The following is a 21553-nucleotide window of genomic DNA, read 5'->3' as shown; positions in this document are numbered from 1 at the left end:
TATCTGAACAAAAAAGCCAGGTTAACCTGAATCCGAGTTGCACCCATATTAATATCATTCTGTGTAAAGAGGATTAGAAGTCTTTTAAACTTTGTTTCATAGGGACCCATTTCACACTGATAGCAAGCTAGCTAAATTTGAAATTTCATCAATTACTTGAAGCTTCCACAAAACCGACAAGCATACAGACTTCAACTGAGATGAGTAGAGCTCCCCGCTATGCATTTAATGTGGTGGAATACTGTTCATCCAGTAATAAATCTCTGCATCCCTTCCTGTGCAAATCTGCCTCAGGCAAATGTAACTCGAGTTCCTGAATATAGGGTGTACTGTAACTCAGTGGCTATTTATTGTGCATTAAGTCACAGTTAGTCCCATGGACATGCATCTTCAAACGCATCCTCTCCCTGGAAGGACTCAGCAGTGCGTAATGATCGCTAAAATTGTAAAGCATAGCTCTTTTCTACTAATACTGGATCAATGCTTTCTCGCGACAGAGGTCTTAAGTGTCAGCGTGCTCCTATAAGTACTTGGACTTTGTTGGGATCACATAAACAAGGAAGAAACCAAGGAGACACATGTGCAATGGCTTCACCTCACGTGCGCTTATGCACGCGGCTTACACCACTTGGGCTGTGCCCTTGTGCACGTGCGCCGACATGTCAGCGTTCATGCTTAGGCCTGCTACTGCTGCTTACACTCGGTCCGGGCTCCCGGGGAAGTGAGATGCTGCCCAGGAAAAGGGAAAAAGAAACAAAACCTTGCTGACATTAATCCACACAGCTCTGGACAGGAAGTTGAGCAAACAATCATGGGGAGCAGGTGTCATTTGATGGACAAAGCTGCCAGCACAAGGCTGCTTGTCAAGAGTGTAAACAGAGAGATGCAAGAGAGAGAGAGAGAGAGAGAGAGAGAGAGAGAGAGAGAGAGAGTGGGAGAGAAAGAGAGGGAGAATGTCATATTCAAATTGTGGCGAAGGAGGAATTTTCATTTAACTCGCCTGCAAAATGGTTTGGACTGATGTTATTGCATTCAAAATAACAAAGTCAATGGAAAATTTTCAAATGGAATGGCTGTTGAGACCAAACTCCTGAGGAGCAGAGGCTGGCACTATGGAAGGCAACACAGTGATCTGAATGTCACCCTGATGTCATGAACAATTCACACTGAATTGATCTCATTAACAGTTTCACTGGATTTCATATGAAGGATCTCAAAAGCAAATCTATGATTAATAAGCCCTACTCTGACTCCATGAGTTTGACATCCATATTCTTAACTTGCAAACATGGCATCCTCTAGAAAATGTAAATTGCTGTATCCAGCCTGCCTAAGTATCCACTCTTGTGGATTGTGGATCGTTCTTCTCCTTCTGAATGACTGTTTGTAAAGTTTCATCAGGCGCAACATGCGAAATAGATCCTCTTACTCAGCGACGGTCCACTTTCATGAAGCCGAAAGCTTCACCCAGCGGATCAGTCTCCTGTTCCCACCCACCCAACCGACTATTCTGCCTTCACAGCCAATGCCCATTAACTGCACTGATTGAGTCCACTTTACAGGTCAATCTTCACGGCCACAGCCCTGTCCGCTTTGATTTCTCCCCCGCCGGCGTGCGTGCTGGGCCGCAGGAGGGAGAGGAAAGTGCCGGCCGCGTGATCCTCACACTACCCTGACTGGCCCGGCCGCGGCTATGATTAACGCCATTCAGGCAAAATCCAATCCTGCCTCTAGAGTTCTGTTCAGTGGGATAAAAAGGGTGGTGATGATGGTGGTGTTTTTGCATGTGTGCGCGATGTAGATAGATGAGGGGAGACGCAGGAGGGTGGGAGACAGATTTGACCAACGGCTCATCCGGGCCGGGCTGTTCATATTCAGCATGTTAGTGACTGAATATGCCGGCCACGCTCTTTGCAGCAGGTAGCTGTCGCAGTGGCAAGCCACTAAAGCTAACCCTGGTATGACTTAACGCTGCTTGTAGATAATTACTTGCTCTTGTTAATGGTTTCTATGGACTCTACTAACTAACAAAACAGACTGTTTAACGCTTGCTAGACAAAGAGCAGCAAAAAAGTCTGAGCACATGTTATAAGACCATGTTCTATTGTCTTTTGCCTTTGGACAGTTGTAAATGTGCACATTTCCTGATTCTGTGCCATATCATTTTCTATTGTCTTTTGCCTTTGGACAGTTGTAAATGTGCACATTTCCTGATTCTGTGCCATATCATTTTCTATTGTTTTTTGCCTTTGGACAATTGTAAATGTGCACATTTCCTGATTCTGTGCCATATCAATGACAGCTTAACAGTTCTACATTAGTTTTTTTTTTTATTTTAATGGTGCTTTAAAGATGACGCCATGTCTTGCTTTGGGCTCAGCTAAAGACATTTGAGTTCAATTAAGCGTGAGTGATGTGTCAGGTTGAAAACCTTCAGTGGACTGACATAAAAATTCAAGCCATATATTTCACATGCACTGATCTGGAAGTCCTTAATAATTTTACTTGGAAGTCAGTGGTGACTGCAGCATTAAAAAACATATGTCTGCAATGTTATTAATAGAAGGTTTCTCAAATTCTCATTTGTGCAATTGAATTACTCTAGTCAGATCACTGTGACCTTAGCCTAAGATCTATTAAAGTTCCAAAAGACAAAACAATGCCAATGTCTAGGAGAAGTAACCATCTGAGGTTACATCTGAGGTCACTAACCGACTGAGGTTGTTTTTTTGTTGTTGTTGACGCCTTGTGGCATGTGGTTTCATCTGAAAACCAAGCCTGCCAGTTGTAGTGAGCCCTGGTTGGGGGTTTAAGTAAACTTCTCTCAAACTTCTTCTGTCATCGTTTGCCATCTTGAAGGAGGGGAGATTTTTTGCATGAAAGTACTGCTACACCTTTGCACTTTGTCATGGAGTTTTACTTTTAATGAGTTTCAACACCTCAGTGACTCTCACAATTAGTTCAATTGTTTTCCCTGTCACTTCTGATTATTCATACCACTGTAATGTCCATGACAAAATAACTGGAATTGACTTTCTATATTCTGATACATTTTGAAATTGATCATCACAATCAAGTGCACAAAGCACATCCACTATTACAGTACACCACTTAAGATGCATCAGATGAATATATCAAATATGATTATTATGTATTTAACAGTGTATGGTAATTATCAAGATTTGATTGTCTTTGATTTACATTCTTGCTGAAAATGCATCACACTTTTTTGTAGCTGAAATCATGACATTTTTACGCCTTGTATATTCCGAATGCAGCACCAAGGAGTCACTTATGATAAGTTAGTTAATGGGATGAAATCACAGACAGTTACATTTTTAACAATAGACCCAAATGATAATCAAAACTAATGATCATTTCCAATTTATGATGCATTGATGATACAAGCAGACAACCACTGCATTGACTAATAATGGTCAAGGGATAAGTGTATACTCTAGTGGACCTCTAGTGTGCCAAACATTACATTCTCCATGAAGAGTGATAAAACAGTAAAGAAAGCCACACGTTAATAAACAACAATTGAAACGTATACTGCTAACAATAGAATTAAGTTTCCAATCATTGATTAATTGAAATATTAAATCATCATCATCATCATCATCATAAACAACATCATCATCTAAAAGAAAATCTATCAAATTTATACAAAATTACGTTACTATTCTAAAATTATACGACCTGAAGGTGTACAATAATCTGTACTTAGAAAGGTACATATTGTTTCTTAAACATGCCAGCAAGTATTAACTCTCTCACAACAACTGGTATAAACTGGAAAAGTTGCGCAAATGGCATTAAGCAATCATTACAATCACGTAATTGAATTTCCTTTCATGATTAACGCCAACCGCATAGATTTTGTCATGGCAATAAGTGTTATTACAAAGAATTGGATCTGGATTTGCTTTTTTCCCCTCAAGTGGCACTCCTACATGCCACTGGTAACTTCGGATAACTACGGAAGTACTTCCAAGAATGATTTTTTGTCTATTAAACCGTGTAGATATCAGTCTATGCATCTGACATCCTCTAGTGTTAATAAAGGCTTTTTGTTGTTGTTGATCTACAATTACAAAGGCCTATCTTTAAAGGCATCGACTGTGTTCTTTCCCATCATATTATACACATCCCTGGCGCTTTCGACTCTTTCTAAATTCTGTGATTTGGGGAGGAAGACTGGAGGTTGTTTTTTACGCACCTCAGATCACACACACGTTCACGTCAGCACGATTCAAAGCTTGCACAACTGCATAGCGTAACGAATTAGCAATTCTATTATTTTCCATCGGAGCTGACTACAGCTAGGTTTTGAGAAGGTTGGTTTATACAGAATTCTTCAGAAGCACTGCATGATGCAAATCCTAAACTGTCACGATTTAGAACGAAACCACCGGTTTCTGCCCACCGTTCTATCTGCGGCGAGCGAGCTAAACCGTTCCAAAGCACACAGCTGTTGGGTGTGCGCGACCTCAAAAACTCCCAGTGTCTGCACGCGCATGCTCGTTACAGCCAGGTTAACTTCCACAGAGGGTCTGCCCCCCTTACTTTTCCTGTCGGCGGGCGTGAAGTCGTCAAAACAGACGATGAAACAGGACAAAACGCGTTAACTTAAGGGTGATGTAAAACGGAAACGTGAAGAAATAGCAACGGTGACGTCGCTAACCGTATTCTTATACAGGAAGGAGTTTTAACTTTACTTCAAATACTTGGACATGTCGCGCAAGACTGCGAAACGCGTAGTCGTCCTTCCTTGGCAGTTAACCGACTCAGCCGTTTGATAGAAGTCTTTGTTTTCCACGTAGTGTACTTATTTATATGTGATCTTCCTAGTGATGCAGCAACGGTCATAGTTTAACTATGTCAAAAAAAACTTTCGACGTAAAGAATCATTTCACCGTGGCAGTTACGGCGATTTTAGTTCTCGGTTTTGTTTCATCTTGCAAGGCAGAGACTCCGGATTGCCATGGAGCATATGACCTCTACTTTGTATTGGACAGGTCAGTAGTTCTCTACATTCGCATAATGAAGTACTTTTATTTATTTATTTAATAACGTATTAAATAAGTTATGTAGCTAGGATAGCATTTCTGCGTTGTTACATTATGTTCAGGAGTAGTGGAGTAACAAAAGGTAACGCCGAGTGTTACTTCAGCTTGGAGCAGCTCTGCATCAGTATCTGGCCTCGTCACGTTAACTCATGCAGGCCTGCCAAACAAGCTTTACTTTGCATAGGTATTAGGGCACATATGCCTTAATTTTTTTCATTTTTCACTAATGCCTGTGTTTTTATTTTACAATACTGAGCATAAAGTGTGGTTACAGTCATTTACATGGACTGTGTTAAGTCGTTCTGTAGGCCTCAGGAAGAGGGGTGGCTTATTCTGCTAACAGAAACATCGTTGACCTGTTGTGCTTTTGATCAGCTCGTGGTTTGTGAAGTGGCCTCACTTGAGATTGTTGGCCTAATTTATGACCACCACCCCTGACATCAGGAAAATTACAAGATTAAAGGACAGATTCTATCAGACAAACTTAAACGTCACTTTCCTTAGAGCATCGCCCTGATGGTCTCTATATTTCTGGCATTTAAAGAGCTCCTTTGACATTCCTTATACAGAGTGGGCCTAGAAGTACTATTACCCTCAGCTCTTGAATACGCTCATTGACCTTGGACAGGACAACGGAGAAGGAAATGCATAAAAGATGATTTTCTAACGATCTAACTCTTGTATTTTATGTTCTCAGCACATACAGTGGACTGTAATTATTAGTTCAATTACCTTGTAGCCATTAGATCAAGGACACATTTTACACTCTTTACTTAGGCCTACTTAAGATAGGGCTTACACATTAACCTAGACTCAAAACTGAGATGTCCACTACCGATGTTATTTGATTTGAACTGCTCATATTATGTGTACTGTAAATGTATAGTGTGTTTCTTTTCTTTTATTTATTTACTTACTTAATAATGGATCTTCCCGAGTTGAACTGTACTGACTTTGTAGAATCTTCAACTGTTGAGATTCTAATATCATATTCCTACAATAATGACAGCACCTATTCACAACTGAAAGGCATCTGAATCAGCACACTTACAATAACCACATTGAACACTGCACTCTCAACAGTAATATTCCTTAGGTATACATGTAGTCGCACCAAGCTGTATTGTGGTCCTGTTTTGCTGATTGAGTTTGAATTTTCTCTTTTTCTCTCTCTCTTTTTTTTTAAACAGATCTGGAAGTGTTTCGACTGACTGGATTAAGATCTATGAGTTTGTGGAAAACCTTGTAGACCGATTTGTGAGGTAAAAAGAGTTCTGTCCTTTCCATAATGAGGTTAAGTGGCCAAGCTCGCAAGTTTGTCTACTCTTTACATCATGTATGCTTATACTTGGATAGGCATTACACAATACACATAATTCGGCTCAGCTAACTTCACACATCCGGCTTGGAAAGTATTCTGGATGGGGGGGTGTGTGTGCATGGAATAAACAAAAAAAATGGCCCGATGAATGTTGAACTTATGTAACGTTGACTCAATGTATGTGCCAGTACAGACGGTAGCGACCCAGCCAGAAGAAAGCAGTCTGCTTGAGAAAATAGCAAACGGAGCAGGTGGGAGTGGGTGGCAGGGAGGCTCAGTCTTCTGGGCTGTGAGAATGGCCATTTGCACTGAAACCTTCCAACGCCACACTTATCCCTCACACATAATGGGAGAAGAAGGAGCGAGTGTGCTTTAAGACATGGCGCGCGGGAAGACCAGCGCGGTCTGCTGTTGACTTTGACGCTCTTCTGTTGCGCCATGTGGAATCTGCTGGCCCCCTTCCTGCACTTGCTCTCTCTTGCCATTTCCCGGGCCTTTTGTTCGGCGGCGGACGGACCAGCTGCATCCAACGTTAATTAAATCATGGTTGGAGGAGACCCGATGGAGATCTCCAGTACACTGTAGAGGGCTCAGTGATCCTGCATTGCAAACAGATGTGTGTTCCTAATTCTGAACCCAGTGACACTGCAGAAGAATTCTATCTTTGCAGATCAAACGGTTGGTTAAGTTACAGGATGCTGGCCCACTCTAAAATTTCTTTGTTGCAAAACCTAAATTGCAGAGCGGAAATCGATTTATGGCTTGATTATTTTTTTTTTTATTTATTTATTTTTTTTGTCACTACATTTTGGCTGGCTGGTGCACATTTGGCTGCATTTTTTCCTGACTGTCTCATGTGGGATATGATTGCGGGTTGGATGTGTCGTCTAAGTGTGAAAAAGCAGCACCTCTCCTTATGTTCAGAGTCCTGAGACCTGACTTGCTGGGAGGCCAGGAACCCAACCTGCTTCAGCTTTTGTGACAGAAGGTCGCGCCAAAGACCAACTGCTTGACTGAGATATATTTCAGTCTAATTGATTATCTGTATGCAAGAAGCAAGGAAAGCTACAGTACCAAAACACACAACCAATTTGCATGTTAATTTGCAGGGGTATTTTTGTGGTTCATGTATGCAAGTGTCATCCCTATCTACGGCTTTCGACTTAAGAGAACTATAATACATAAAATGAATAAAGGGGCATTTATTATACTATATTATTGTAGCATTAAGCCATGTGTGGGTTTTGTAAATTCCGTATTCTTAGGTGACAGGTATAAAAATGTAACCAGGGACAGGATGTAGTGCTGTGTATAGGATGAGTCATGCTGAGGGCGACCTGCTTCCTGTATGTATTTTAATTAATCACTTCCTTCCTTCTCACAGCAGGGAATTCTTACAAACAAGTCACATGCTTTATTTGGTGACCATACTGCACATCTTACTCATAGACTAACTCTGTTGTTTACAGGAGACACTCATAGAATCTCAAGCTGTCCTCAAGTGTCGCTTTATAGAAAATGTCTGTCAGCATGCTGTTTTTAGGCCGACTAATTAATAAATCAATCATTTATTAAATGCTACTTAATGTAAGGAAAGTACAATATGCATATCAGTGTCTATCAGTGTATGAGTGTCACTGTATCAGTTTTCAGATCTGAACTGAGGTTTTGTAATCATTGGTCGTGCACATATGACTGGTTGGCCAGTTTATCATCATATCTGACTCGTAGCTAATGTGAGGGTGTGGAATCTGTAGCGACCAGATTTTTAGGCGTGTGATTTAGATGATGTCTATGTACTTGGTGGGCTTTCTTTTTAATTTGAAGTGCTGTACACCAGAGGTTTCCAAAATGGGGGTGAGTGGGTGGTTGGTTAGGGTAGACGTGTACGTCTGTGGCGTACCTGTGCATCAGAGTCGGGGGAGCTCTACAAAAGGGGGTCACTGCAGAGAATCTTTGGGAACCACTGCTGGACACAAAGTTTAGTCTCTGCAAATTAGTAATTGTAATGTTTATTTTCCATTTTAGCCGGAATATGAAGGTCTCCTTCATTGTTTTTTCCTCAAGAGCAGAGATCATTTTGCCATTAACTGGAGACAGGTACAGTACCACTGGTCTTAGTGCTTCCAAAAAAATAATATATATATATATATATATCTCAATATTTTAAAGAACATGTATATTTGTGTGTCTGAAAAAATTACAGTGAAATACACAAGGTACTTAACTATAACTCACCTGGGTTTCATATATATATATATATATATATATATATATATATATATATATATATATATATATATATATATATATATATATATATATATATATATATATATATAATGCTAGCAAACTGTTATTACACATTTATTTCAGGTAGTATTTTACAGTACTTTTTGCCTTTTCCTACATGCTACAATCTTTTGTATATTAATTACAGAAGCTTGATACAATCTGGACTGAAGTCACTGAGTGAAGTCAAACCTGCAGGTGAAACATATATGCATGAAGGGATTGTTATGGTAAATGAGTATTTTACTTTCTATGCTAATGAATGCTAGATTAGTATACTGTGCTTTTACCAAATATCTGATGTGTGTAATTGTAGCTGAAGCAGAATAGTGTAACTGTTTGATAAAAGTGGACACAGAGGTTTTATCAAGCGAGCCAGTTGAGTAATCATGGAATCCACCTTGTCTTTGACTGTAGAGGATGTGATTACAGTGCCACGACTCACATTTATCTTATGATTCTCCTGTGATTGATTATAACTTTTTGTTTAAGACAATTTTACTTGATTCATTCAAACTGCATTTGAGTCTGAACACTAATCTCTTGGGCTTTCAAAATAAATCACATTTGTCTGGTTTCACTCCAGGTCCAGATAAGGGATAATCAAGTGTTTATCTTTTTCACAAATTGCCCTCAATGACCCACATTCGACATCCTCGTTCCAAAGTCTGTTGTTTAGAGTGAAGAGGGCCTGCCTACTGCGCCCACTGAGCATGTGTGTTCACACATACTGCATCCCTGTGCCTTTCCATCTGCAGGTAAATCAGCAAATGAAGGCACAACCCCAAAAGTCCTCAAGCATCATCGTCGCCTTGACAGACGGGAAGCTTGGGCCTTATGTGCATGACCTCACTGTGAAAGAGGTGAGTGGCCGTTTTGTATCACTGCTGCGGCTGAACGCTTGGCGACCTGAGCCCAGGTGGTGTGGTTTTAATGAGCATTCGTTTGTTTTTTTGTTTTTGTTTTTTTTTGTAGGCAGACACAGCAAGAAAATATGGGGCTCGAGTGTATTGTGTCGGCATCAAGGACTTTGATAAGGATCAGGTGAATGAACTAGTGCCTTTTCCATGAGGTCTAGCCATGGTTTATTATTCTGGAATAGAATGGATCTGTGTAATGCATGATGATTGTCAACGTTTACATATAAAAGTGCACATCTTGTATTTAAAGAAATGCCCCAACATTTTTACCCAAGTCACAGATCTGGTAGATAAAGGTGGGGCTGAAAAATGCTTGAATGTTCTTGTGGTAGTACTAGCAAAATTTCTACCATGACCAAACCCTATCATGGTTTTCAGTGTTTATTTCAGCATTATCACGGCATTGTTAAATTTAAAAATGTCTGATGCACAATGCCTTCCGTCTTAGATAGGTAAAACAACTCTATAGCATTAGCAGTGCTGTCACCTACTTTCGCTGTGGTTTCACAACTACCAAACACACATTGCATATTGTGCCTGCACAGTCTTGGAGACTTCCTTGCAGAGAGGCTGTAGCACTTGCAAGATCTGTTCTCAAAACAAGCAACAGCAACCGCTAAATACAAACTCATCATAGCCATATCAAAATTATAGATTTGCGAGTTCCAGAAGCTCTCCATTTGACTTTGATGAGACATTTTTGCTGTATACTCTCAGTAAAGTAAAAAAAAAAAAAAAGGTTAATAATGAGCCGTGGGTTTTGCCGAGTACCAGCTTCCTTAAGCAATTGTTGCTCTTCATGTGTGTGAAGTGAAGAAGGACAGAGATACAGGAAAGGAAATTGCCATGCTGTGTGTGTGTGTGTGTGTGTGTGTGTGTGTATTTACTTCACCTAACTTTGTGTTTTCCAACAGCTGGCTCAAGTAGCTGATACCGAAGCACAAGTGTTCCCAGTCAAAGATGGTTTCCAGGCACTCAAAGGAATTGTTAATTCAGTAAGCCATTCTGTGCATTTTATGTGTTTTATGTAGCTGTAATTAACATTGTCATTTTTAGTTTGAGCCTGTGAAATGGTTAGCAAGATGCAGGGCAAGCAAAATGTAACTTGTCATTAGATTAATGATGGCTGTAATCTCGTCTTCATCAGTGTTGTTTAGTATATTACACACCAGCAAACTGTTTAGGCTCTACCAAAGCCACCAGCTACCATTAGTGAAAATAATCATTACTTACCTAATTACACAATTAATGGGAAAACAGTGATTACTCTTCATAGGCAAAAAGGCATGTAGTTCAATCCCCACCACTATCTAATTTGAGCATGCTGCTTGGGTATCTAGCTAGCTACTGTATGGATGTGCCGACTGTGGATGCATGCTTCAACAAACTGGAGTCAGTCAGTGAGTGATAATAACTCTTCTAGGCCGACTGGCCTTGGCCAGACCAGGAACAACATTTAACAATAGCAAAAAAAAAAAAAGCCTAACACATCCTACCACATTATCTACTCTGGATATTTCCTCCCCAGCAAAATTTCAGATGCCGTTTCCAAAAGAGTTAATACGTGATTTTGGACAAACTCCATAACCCCCTCAGAATGACCTGTGCTCTCTGTCTTGGTGTTAGCACTGAGCAGTAGGGTGTAGCCCCACCCCCCTCTCTGTGGTGCACGTTGTACAGTGTCTCCACAGAGGTCAATTTCACAATTATTTGTCCATCATCCAAAATGCACAATGAACAAGGGAGCATTTTCTCATGACACAGTGAAATATGTTTTGGGCAAATGTGTTTTTGTCCAGAGAAGAGTGAAAATAATATATTTAAAAAGCTTCTATCATCTAATTACTGACTAAGTCTGTTTGGCCAAATGGAGATTCGGGCCTAGCAAAACATAGGCATTCTCCAGTGATTAGTAATCCTGAAGGCTGGGCTAGTTGGCCCCGTGTTGCTCCCTGCTCAGATTTCCAGGATTTGAGATCATCTGTGCAGCTTCGCATCAAGGGCCTATGGTAGATTTGAGAGAGATTTCTGCAAAAATAAAACCGCAAACGAAATGCACCAAAAATCCCCCCCCCCCCCCCCTTTTCATTATATTCAACTCGTCCCAGTTGCTCGAGCAGTTCATGCTTTCTTGCTCTTCCCTCTTCCGCGGTGCTCTGTAATGGTGTATGTGAATATGACCACTACCCAGTTATCATATTGATCGCATTCATCTGTCTCAGTTAAAGTCCCCTGTCGTAAAAGTGAGAAAAGTCTCTTAGAAGGCACTTACAGCCTCAGACACAATAATGTCTTATCATCGGCGTCGGTGCATATTTAGATGCTGTTGCCTTTGAAAACGTTGCCTCATTAAGTGAACAAAAGCAGCTTAATTCCGTCGTCCACATCTAAACCCGTACACCTGTCTGGCGCGGGAAATGTACGCAGCATCCCATGCGATGATGGCGTCACCGCACTACCTTCAGGGAACACACCCAACCCCGACCCCCCCCACCCCAGAACAAGACGATGTTTACTGCCCTCCTGTAACGGTGGCATTGTTTATCATATGTCGTGTTTAATCAATCCCTCTTCGTCAGCCCCAGCACTTCAGCCCGAAGACTCATCTCCAGCGCCGCCAACTCCAGGCGCCATACATTTTCGTTAATATCGCCTTTTTGCTGCTTGTGTATGGAGATTTGCATAGTTTGGCCTCTGCTGGTTTATATGGGTGATGGGAGTGTCGGCCGTAGGCCCACACGGGCCGTTTTATATGATAATGCCAGCCGGGAGGCTTTAATAGAACGGAGGAGGACCGAGAGGCGGCGCATAATTTTCCCATAACGGCCGACGTAGTGCTGTCCAGCGCGCCGCCGGCTGTGACAGCCTTCTCATTGATTCAGATGCGATGCAAAATGCCCATCAGGCATGTTGTGGAGGAAGGAAAAGCACAGTGCAGAATAAATGGTAGCGCATATTTATTGACACTGATGGCAGGACGTCACACTCGCCGTTCTTGCTCCGCAGATCCTCAAGCAGTCGTGCACGGAGATCCTAACGGTGCAGCCGCCCAGCGTCTGCGTGAATGGTGAGCACGTTTGTGTGTGTGTTTGTGTGTGTGTGAGTGAGCGGGAGAGTGACTGCTTTGCTGGGTCGGTGCCCAGGCTTGCTTCTCATTATGTCCTCATCTGCTTTACAAACCACAGAGACCTTTGACATAGTCCTGAGAGGCAACGGGTTCACGCTGGGGAGAGCCAGAGAGGGCGTGCTCTGCAGCTTCATGGTGGACGGCAAAGCCTACAGTGAGTACAGTTGGGCCCAGTCCCCCTCCTCCTCCCTGCACATCTGCACGTATGGCCACGGGCCTGCGTTACTGAGCGGTGCAGAACAGGAAGAATCATAAACAGGATGCACGATTTGGTTTTAACAGTTAACCATACTCATTTCATTTCTTCAAAGTGGTATTTTACTGTTGCATCACAGACACGAGCTGACGTTCGAAGTCTCTGTTTACGTTAAGAGTTTGGGAAAGAGTTATGGCGGTCAGTTATAACCACATCTTCCAAATACGTCTCAGATTTGGCTACTTTGTTTGCTTTTATATGTAACATCTACTGCTGAATAATGCCGTTTATTATGACCGCATGATCATTAGATCTTAGAGGAAGATGGAATGAGTGCATCACAGTCATATTTTTATAAATGCATCCAGACAGGGATCGCATTGCTTCACTTTGGAAACCCTGCACCACACTGGTGACACAGTTTAGTTTCAAACTGCCCAAAACAGACCGCGTCACATTCCTCAACCTTCGTTTCCCAACTGCGGTGCACATGTCGGCAGCCCCAATACACCCCTGCTCTGGGACAAATGGTGGATCGTTGTACATCTGCAACGGAGGTTCTTCTGCAGCTCGTCCAGAGGTGTAGTGTGGTGCTCACCGCTCACACGCTTCCTCTCCCTTTATTTTCCAGATGAGAAGCCAACCACAGTGAGAGACAACTATGTGCTGTGTCCCGCCCCAGTACTGCAATACGCTGGACAGTGAGTGTTCAGAAGGGGGGGGCTGTAGAAGTATGTGTGTGTGTTGTGGGGGCGTGAGCATTAGTTCTTGAGCTGTGTTGTGTTTGTGTCATGGGAGCATCATTCTTAGCTGTTGAGCTCAACCACTCCAGAGCTCTGGAACAAACAAATCATTTTCGTCCATCACACTGCATCTACCATCATAATGCTGTTGAAGGGCCCAAGTTAATATGTTGCAGCAATCATTCTTTTAAGCTGCTGAGAAATGTCCAAATCGCAAGAACCCAAATTCTATTTTTGCTGTGCACTTAAGCACTTTGAGTTAATGCAGAAGAGTCAAGTGTGAGCAGTGGAGAAGGTCACCTCCTAGGAAGGGCACACGGCAGTAGGCCAGGCTTGGCAGAGCTGCTCAGTGCAAGATGACTGGGAAGTGGTGATGCGTTTACTATTTATATTTATTTATACTCTTTAAATTCGCTTTAGTAAGTTTCTAAAGAGTTTTTTTTCCTGTCCCTTAAATAAGAGTGAACAAAAATCCCAGTAATTGATTAAAAGGATGAATTCAGTATTCCCACAAACAAAATGTTCTAAAAGATGACAAATAAAAGGCTGTCCATTACCCCTTCAGGGTTTCATCTTGAAAGTACTGCAAGCAAAACGGTATGCCAGTCGGTGGGAGTGCCATGTTATAAATGCAGCCCTGCAGTTTCCGTGAGCTCATGGTGAGTCTTGTGCCTTCCATGAGCTCATGGTGAGTTTTGTGCCTACAGCGCAGCATGTTTCAACCCCAGTATGCAAACGCTATTGAAAGAGCTTGCTTAATTAAGTCTTGGCTGGCGACTGCAACCCATTAAACAGTTAGCTGCCAAGGGTGCTGGGTAGACACATGTGGCGGAGGGCTTTCAAAAGGATGAGTGCATACGGATGCAGCGATTCCCTTTTTCTTCCGCACTCTTTCAAATGATTCACCATGCCTCTGACAGCTGGCATACCGCGCCACCTGCATGTTGTCTGGGTCCGGGAAGCAAGTCTCTCCGAGACCATGCCACGTCTCTCCGAGACCATGCCATGTCTCTCCTAACCTCTCTCATCCCTGCCTGTTCAGCATGACAGGGCCTACTGTCCGTAGCGACAGCTGCCGCAGTGTCCGGACAAGGCGCATCTGGCAGCTGTCCGGTTACGATGGACTAGCCCCACCCCTCTGTGTGGGCGGGTGGCGAGTTGGCTGGGTGCTATCAGTGCAGTGTCCTTATCTGTGCAAAGGGGATGGGGGGGGTTAGGGTTAGAATCCTCTATAATCATCTGTCTGTGACATTGCTGAAATAGATGAGAGTGCTAAAATAGGTGCCACAAACAAACAAACCCCTCCACTTCCCCTTGGCTCCCCTTTTTTCATTCCAGGTTGGTGGATCAGTATGATTCTGGAACAAAATACTTGTTATTTTGAGTTGTTCATGTTTAACTTTTAAATGAAATACAAATGCAAGAACCTCGGCAACAATAATTACAAGTTCTGACTTTTGTTTTTGCTGTACCTGACTGTGCTTTGTCATAATTCTTTTCAAGAAATATTATCAGTTTGTTGTGAACCTCTCTGCCTGCTTAGACTACTGACATGATGTTCCACTGCATTTTTTGGCTTGCAGAAACTTCCCTGAGGACCATGACGTGTTTCCAGAGCTCAGTCAGTCAGTCTTGTACGTTGCTGTGTTGTAGATTGCCGGGCCCAATTGATGCATAAGTAGCTCATTAATAATTCAAACCATTTATTTTGACACAGTTAAGGAAAGTTTGAAAGCCAATAGTGACACCAGTGTCAGGCAGTCCAGCAGCATCCCATCACTTCCACTCTATATCACTGCATGCTTTCTGACTCAAACCGAACCTAAAGAATTTTCCCTAAGTCTCCTGTGAAGCTTTGAATGGCTATTTCATCATCAAGGGGACCTTTATGTCTACAATCATGGGGGCTTAAGGGACCTTTTATCTCTTCAGCATCTGCCACCCTCATTGTTTCTTTCAGTCTTCTGTGTCCCTCAAAGGGGGTTTGGGTTGGGGTGGGGCGGGGCGTACTGAAAACCTGAGACAGGAGCGCTCTGCGGAAAGTGAATGTGTGGAAGCTCTATCTTTCTGCAGACTCGCTTGCCTGATTCTTATCAGAACGTCGCAACTGTCATGGGCTCCTTGTGGGAAAGGGTAATGCAGATTGCACTTTCGAAGCATGAAATTTGACACAAGCTAGAGTTCTCAGGAAAGCTTTTAAGTAACAAACAGTTTGAATTAAAAAAACAACCTATGGCAGCCCCAGCTGTGCTAGGCATTGGTCCATATGAAAATGCAGATTGGATCACTTGGATGACTAAAGGCAGATTCCTCTAAGTATGTATCTGTGAAGCTTAAAGCTTCTCTTTGGAATTTAGGTCCTATAAACAGAGAAAGACAAAGATGGATGTCCAAAAAGGAAAAAAATGGAAAGATATGTCTACAACGTTTCAGCAATGGACAAATTTGGCACACCCCCCTACCCCCATTCAGTTTCCAGATATCCAGTTTGATTAACAACCAGCCTAACATTTGCATGTATTGACTGTGTCAGCTAAATTAGCCTCTCCGCTCATCCATTCAGGAGACACACCTAGTTAACATGCAGGAAACCTTTTAAAGGGTTCTTGCAAAGCAGTGAACTGGAATACATCCAGAATAAAACCAACCTGTTCAAAAATGGATGTAAATGCCATACCTAGAAATGTTTTTTTATTTTTTTTTTTATTTAATGTTTTTCTTTTAATTGGTATTTTAGTTGTTATATTTGCAATTACTGACAAACAGAGAAAATAAATGTGCAGTCTTCTGAGCTCTAGTGTTCTGAGAGGTAATCTGCTTGGCCGCAGTCTCGCATTTGTAGACCCCATTCAGCAGGAGGACACACAGCTTGCCCGCACCCGCGCACACATCCCCTGCACTGTGCAGTTGCACGTGGACACCATGGGCTGTGCTTTTCACTCACACGCTCGTTTTGGGATGGATCTCAGGCACTCACCGAGTCGATTTCGTGGTCGTGAATTCTCATTAGCCCCATGGTAATTGTCTCCCGCATAATAGACATATGGGAATTACAGTGCCGTTCATCATTAGCGACTTAATTGGGAGTACCTTCCGGCGTTGTCGTGTGCAAAGTGACAGGAATCCCTCCTTCCCCAGCTTTTTAAAAATCAGACCAGACCTGAAACTTTTCCAACCCAAGGTTGTATGTTGCTTCTCTCGCGCAGTTTAGGTAGCCGGTGTTTTTATTTTTAAATGAGCTGTTTAACGTGCCGTGGGCAGCATGGTGGTGCACTGGTTAGCACTTCTGCCCCGCAGCCACAGTGAGCTTCTTTTGGGTCCCGGCCTGGCCGATGGCTCTGTGGGGTTTGAACATTTATGCCTGTGTCGGTTTCCACCAGATGCTCCAGGTTCCTCCCACATTCCAAAGGCTCATGTGTTCCACTGATTGGTGTATCTATATTGGCCTGGTGTGAGTGGGTGTGTATGTTTGTGTGTACCATACGATGGATTGGCACTTTGTCTAGGGCTGGTGAACCTGAATTGAGTTAAGTGGTGTAGAAGATGAAGATAAATAAATGAATGTCTAACATGTCTTATCTGCTCTTTATTACCATGTAATTACATTGTATCCCAGTGTACTGTCTTTCTTTAGGGGTGGGGATGTGACTGGCTAGAGCTGTTCCACAGTAACGTACATGACCTCTGCGTCTGCTTTGCATTCCCACAGGAAAATGGAGGTCCTCATCAGCTTGAACGGTGGCACGTCCTACATCACGAGTCCGTTCACCATCACCGCCTCCAGTTGTGTAAGTTCAAAATTGGCCACCCCCAGCCAAACCCCGCCTACAGAGCACTTTCAATGTCCAAAGACCCATGTGACCTGCTGCCTTTTGCACAGTCGGACGGCAAGGCGGTGGTCATTGTGTTCCTGGTGCTGCTGCTGCTCCTCGCCCTGGCTGCCATGTGGTGGTTCTGGCCTCTCTGCTGCACCGTGGTGAGTGTCGGGCCGCCTCTGTGGACATGACCTTCCACCCTCCACCGTATCTCCCACCAAACATGAGAACCACGCTTTCCCCGCCCAAGTCTTTTTAGTTTGTTTTTTTTTTCTCCTTTACATGCAATCTTCTCATTTATCAAGGGCTGTCCCATTGTCTCCCTCACTGGTCCTTTTAGCTGCTCGTTGTTTTGAAGTGAGATATGGGAACTGGTTGTTTTCCTGCAGGAAGTATTGCAGCACAAGGCAGCCTGTTTTAGCAAGACGAGAGGTTGAACATGGTATGTTTTCTGCGCACTTCTCACACAAACATGAGGCAACAGTTCAGCTGTTTATAGTCAAGTGGGGGAAGTGGAAGTAAAACAGCGAACAAATCTTCACCACATCCTTTGATGAAGTCATGAGGTCATCCTTTGATGAGGTCATGTTTCTGTGTAGCGTGGTTTCCTCCCCCCCTCCCATGCAACTTGAGCTTTATTCAAATGGGCTGCTTTCAGGTATATCTCATGCAATACACAGAAACTCCTCAAAAAGTGTATTCACACAAACCCAAATCGGCAACACTTCAGAGGCTTAGCCAGGGAGCTATAGGCCTATGCAGATGGTGCTTTAAAAAAAAAGAAAAAAAAAAAAAAAAAGAAAGGAGGCTTGCTTCTGGAAGCCAGCGAGTGGAGCTGCAGCAATAACCATTGCCGCCCACCCCAACCAATGGTCCACCCCACCTCTCTCAGAGAACCTGGTGGGAGCACGTCCAGGATGAGATGGAAGCATATTTTGGAAAACCAACAAAGGCATTAAAATGTAAACCCCCTGCAGCGAGTGGGGAAGAGGCCCTGCTCATCTTGGTGGAGGAGCTGCCGCCCGCCGTCATCAGGGACCTCCGGCAGAGGAGGAGGGCCATGTGTGCTTTGTTAATATTTAAACTCTGGCATGCCAGGTTTTTCAGCAAGCACGTATACTCGGAAGCTGACCCCCCCCCCCCCCCACACACACACACACACTTTTGTTGGGGATGCTCAGTACTGCCCAGATTAGAGGTCAGTAATGAATGTCATGAGTTAGACTTGATTTTGGGATTCTGATTGATTCAGTCATGTCCTAATATTTGCATTCCAGCCCAGTGAAGTCTTTGTAAAGGCAACCTTTTTAAAAAAGTGGAGAGCACAGGAAATGTGGTTATTTTGGGTTTTTTTTTTGCTGTCAATGTAGGAGCTGTGTTATGCAGCTCTGTTTATTTAGAAATGTCTCTGTAATGTGGGGCCTCTTGGATTATTAAATTGATGTTTTCACACAAATGGGTTAATTTCATGTTAATGGAAGTGCATTGTTTTAATTTGCAAATATGCTACCTGCTATTTAGCTGTGATCACTTTAAGCCAAGAAACAGCTTGACACAACATGGTGTGCAGAGGGGAGAAACAGCAGACTATAACCTCCAATTGGACAATTATCCCAAAGCCATATGGGGAGTTTGCCCAGGCTGCCTCTGATTGGTCGATTTATTTATTTATTATTATTTTTTCTCCCAGTGGTGATTCTTAGCTGCTCAGGTGACTGTCAGATGGCTAAATACTGCGTGGCTTTGTATTTAATTGTGGCGCTACTTTATTATCCTGAACGGTGTTTCTGAAGGTTCGTATCTGTGCCACATCTGTCCGTCAGGTAGTTTGAAGACCTAACAGCCCAGCGTGTCATTTGTATAATGTCTTATTTACCTCATAATATGTCAGGGAAACATACATCTGCTGATTAATTACTCAGTAAAGGTTCTCCCTAAAATATGTTAATTATTGCTACGCAGGCCCCCACTGACAGGTGTTCCTGGATATGCCAACAGTCATTTATGAGTCAAAGAGCAATTAATTAACTCTAATTGATCATTTTCCATTATTATAATGGCAACAGTGGTGTAATGGTATCTGTGTGTTTTTAATGTGAATGAAACAGCTGTTCAAACTATATGTGATGGTTATGAAGCATTTTGCTAAGACGAGTGATTTGACAAAGCCTGCTGTATGCTGCGCAGTGGAAAAATGGTCGGTACAAGCTCAAAGGCTGATGGTCCGAGTCTACCCCCGCCCAAGCGCAGCCATTCGGCTGTAAGAAGTCCACCTCTCCAACGCTTTCTTGCACGTCAGCATAGCTGTCCAATGTTATGGCACAGGAGCAGTGCTGGACTTTGGGTGCATCGCATCTGCTGAGAGCACCCTTGCCAAGTATCCACTACTATCAGCCCTAGAGTGGGCTCATACACTCAGCCCTAGAGTGGGCTCGTACCGTGCACTGGGCTCATACCAAAAAAACGGGTTTTATTATGACAGATGCACCACTATGATACGATTGCTGCATAAGCCCCCACCCCCCCACCCCTTCATCCTGACAGGATGTGCATGTGCGCACACATGCGCTTCTTTCCTTCCACCGGGGAGGGGTGAAGCGCTCCCCTTCCAGACGGGGGCTGGAGCACAGCCCGAGCCTCCCTTCCGCATATCAGCGGAGCTAATTAACTCCTTAGGACTTTATGATTGGGGGGATTGCTCTGGGAGCGCTGAACCTCGTCCAATTAATTAAGAGATAAACGGGCAGCCACGCTCACCCCCAAAGACTCTTCTGTCAACAAGTCGATTTCGAGCTTTTCTTTATTTCGCACCAGGGGCCTGCCATGTTGGTTTACAAGCAGAGCCCTATAATCAACTGTACGCTGAGGTGCCATGCTCCAGTTGTTGAGCAGTAAATCTGGTCTTTGGAGACTGCACCAGGAAACCAAGAACAGCAGTTCCGCTGCATGCCGAACATATTCATTAACCGTGATGGTTGATTTCTTCATTTCTGGCTGTGTCCAACATGAGAAAATAATTGAGTAAATGTTTGTTTGTTTTTTTCTTTTACACCAGGTCATTAAAGATCCACCCCGTGAAAGGCCTCCTCCCCCACCTTCTGTGAGTACAAGTACCATTTTCTTCTGTTTATGCACGTGATGCAAATGTGTGAAATGGAGGTGAGTTGACTTCATTGTGTTGTCAAGTGTGTATTGTGTGACGGATGCTAAACTTCTCGATTTGCAGACACCCCCAGAGGACCCTCTGCCCAAGAAGAAATGGCCAACCGTGGATGCGTCTTATTATGGAGGAAGAGGAGCGGGCGGGATCAAACGCATGGAGGTCAAAACTCAAACTCTCCTATGCGCTCAAACACTCAAACGCACTCAGATCGCTGTAGTCTATTCTAGTGCTTTAATTTAATAGGTTTTGACTATGTTGGTAGTGCCAAATATTATCATGCCTACTTTCGGTGGGATCCCGGAGTTATCCCTCAGAGAGTCAAGTGTCTGCACGTTTAGAAGGTCATGGGCGTGCACTTGTGTCAGGAAGAGAAAGGGGCTGTCGTTAGCCTGCCATGTCCCGTGAACAAGTCTTGTCGCCCTGACCACCGCCCTCTGAGGCAGCGGGCTCCCTCCAGCTCGCTGATCGTTCAGCCGCTGCCGACGTCCACGGAGGGGGAGGGAGGAACAGCGGCTCTGCACCAAACCTCAGGGAAACCTCGCCTCCGAATTTTCCCAGGAGCCCCGTGATGGAGCATGAGCTGCAACAGTCCCCCAACCCCACCCCCTGCTCAGAGCTTTTATTGACCCAGACAGCCAAATCTCCATTTCTAAGGCTTCCTCTGTGGACGTGCAGAGAGGTGCTCCTAAGATCAACCTGTCCTCTTTCTTTCCGCTTAAAGCCCACGCTGACAAGCAGCTAGGGAGACCTGCGGCAAGAGGGATGTTTTATTCATTGACAGTTTTCACCTCCTCCTCCTTCTTCATCTTCTTCTTCTTCTTCTTCTAAGCCCTCTCCAACCGACCCAGGGTAGCCACAGCTGATGCAGAGAAGCTGCTCTGCATCATAGCAGTTTAACCCTCGG

The 21553-nt window shown here is 43.5% G+C and overlaps 1 protein-coding gene across 2 annotated transcripts in view; it reads left to right on the top strand.

Annotated features, from left to right (window-relative positions):
* Positions 1 to 4538: 4538 nt before the first annotated feature.
* antxr2a (ANTXR cell adhesion molecule 2a) overlaps positions 4539 to 21553 on the top strand; it is a 39993-nt gene continuing 22978 nt past the window's right edge. The window contains exons 1-14 of one of the 2 annotated variants that reach the window (XM_027029094.3): positions 4539 to 5021; positions 6263 to 6334; positions 8422 to 8493; positions 8834 to 8915; positions 9444 to 9548; positions 9661 to 9729; positions 10520 to 10600; positions 12612 to 12672; positions 12791 to 12886; positions 13560 to 13629; positions 17381 to 17459; positions 17552 to 17647; positions 20542 to 20586; positions 20713 to 20808. In XM_027029094.3, coding sequence (XP_026884895.2) covers positions 4882 to 5021; positions 6263 to 6334; positions 8422 to 8493; positions 8834 to 8915; positions 9444 to 9548; positions 9661 to 9729; positions 10520 to 10600; positions 12612 to 12672; positions 12791 to 12886; positions 13560 to 13629; positions 17381 to 17459; positions 17552 to 17647; positions 20542 to 20586; positions 20713 to 20808 — 1164 coding nt within the window. In that variant the 5' untranslated portion in view covers positions 4539 to 4881. The remainder of the gene's footprint in view (positions 5022 to 6262; positions 6335 to 8421; positions 8494 to 8833; positions 8916 to 9443; positions 9549 to 9660; positions 9730 to 10519; positions 10601 to 12611; positions 12673 to 12790; positions 12887 to 13559; positions 13630 to 17380; positions 17460 to 17551; positions 17648 to 20541; positions 20587 to 20712; positions 20809 to 21553) is intronic. The other variant, XM_081714133.1, reaches the window with a different exon arrangement.

This window comes from Electrophorus electricus, chromosome 5 (assembly GCF_041902795.1).
Source record: "Electrophorus electricus isolate QZ-2024a chromosome 5, ASM4190279v1, whole genome shotgun sequence".
NCBI classification, from domain to species: Eukaryota; Metazoa; Chordata; class Actinopteri; order Gymnotiformes; family Gymnotidae; genus Electrophorus; species Electrophorus electricus.
The sequence above is the reverse complement of the archived record's forward strand: the minus strand, read 5'-3'. Positions and strand labels throughout refer to the sequence as shown.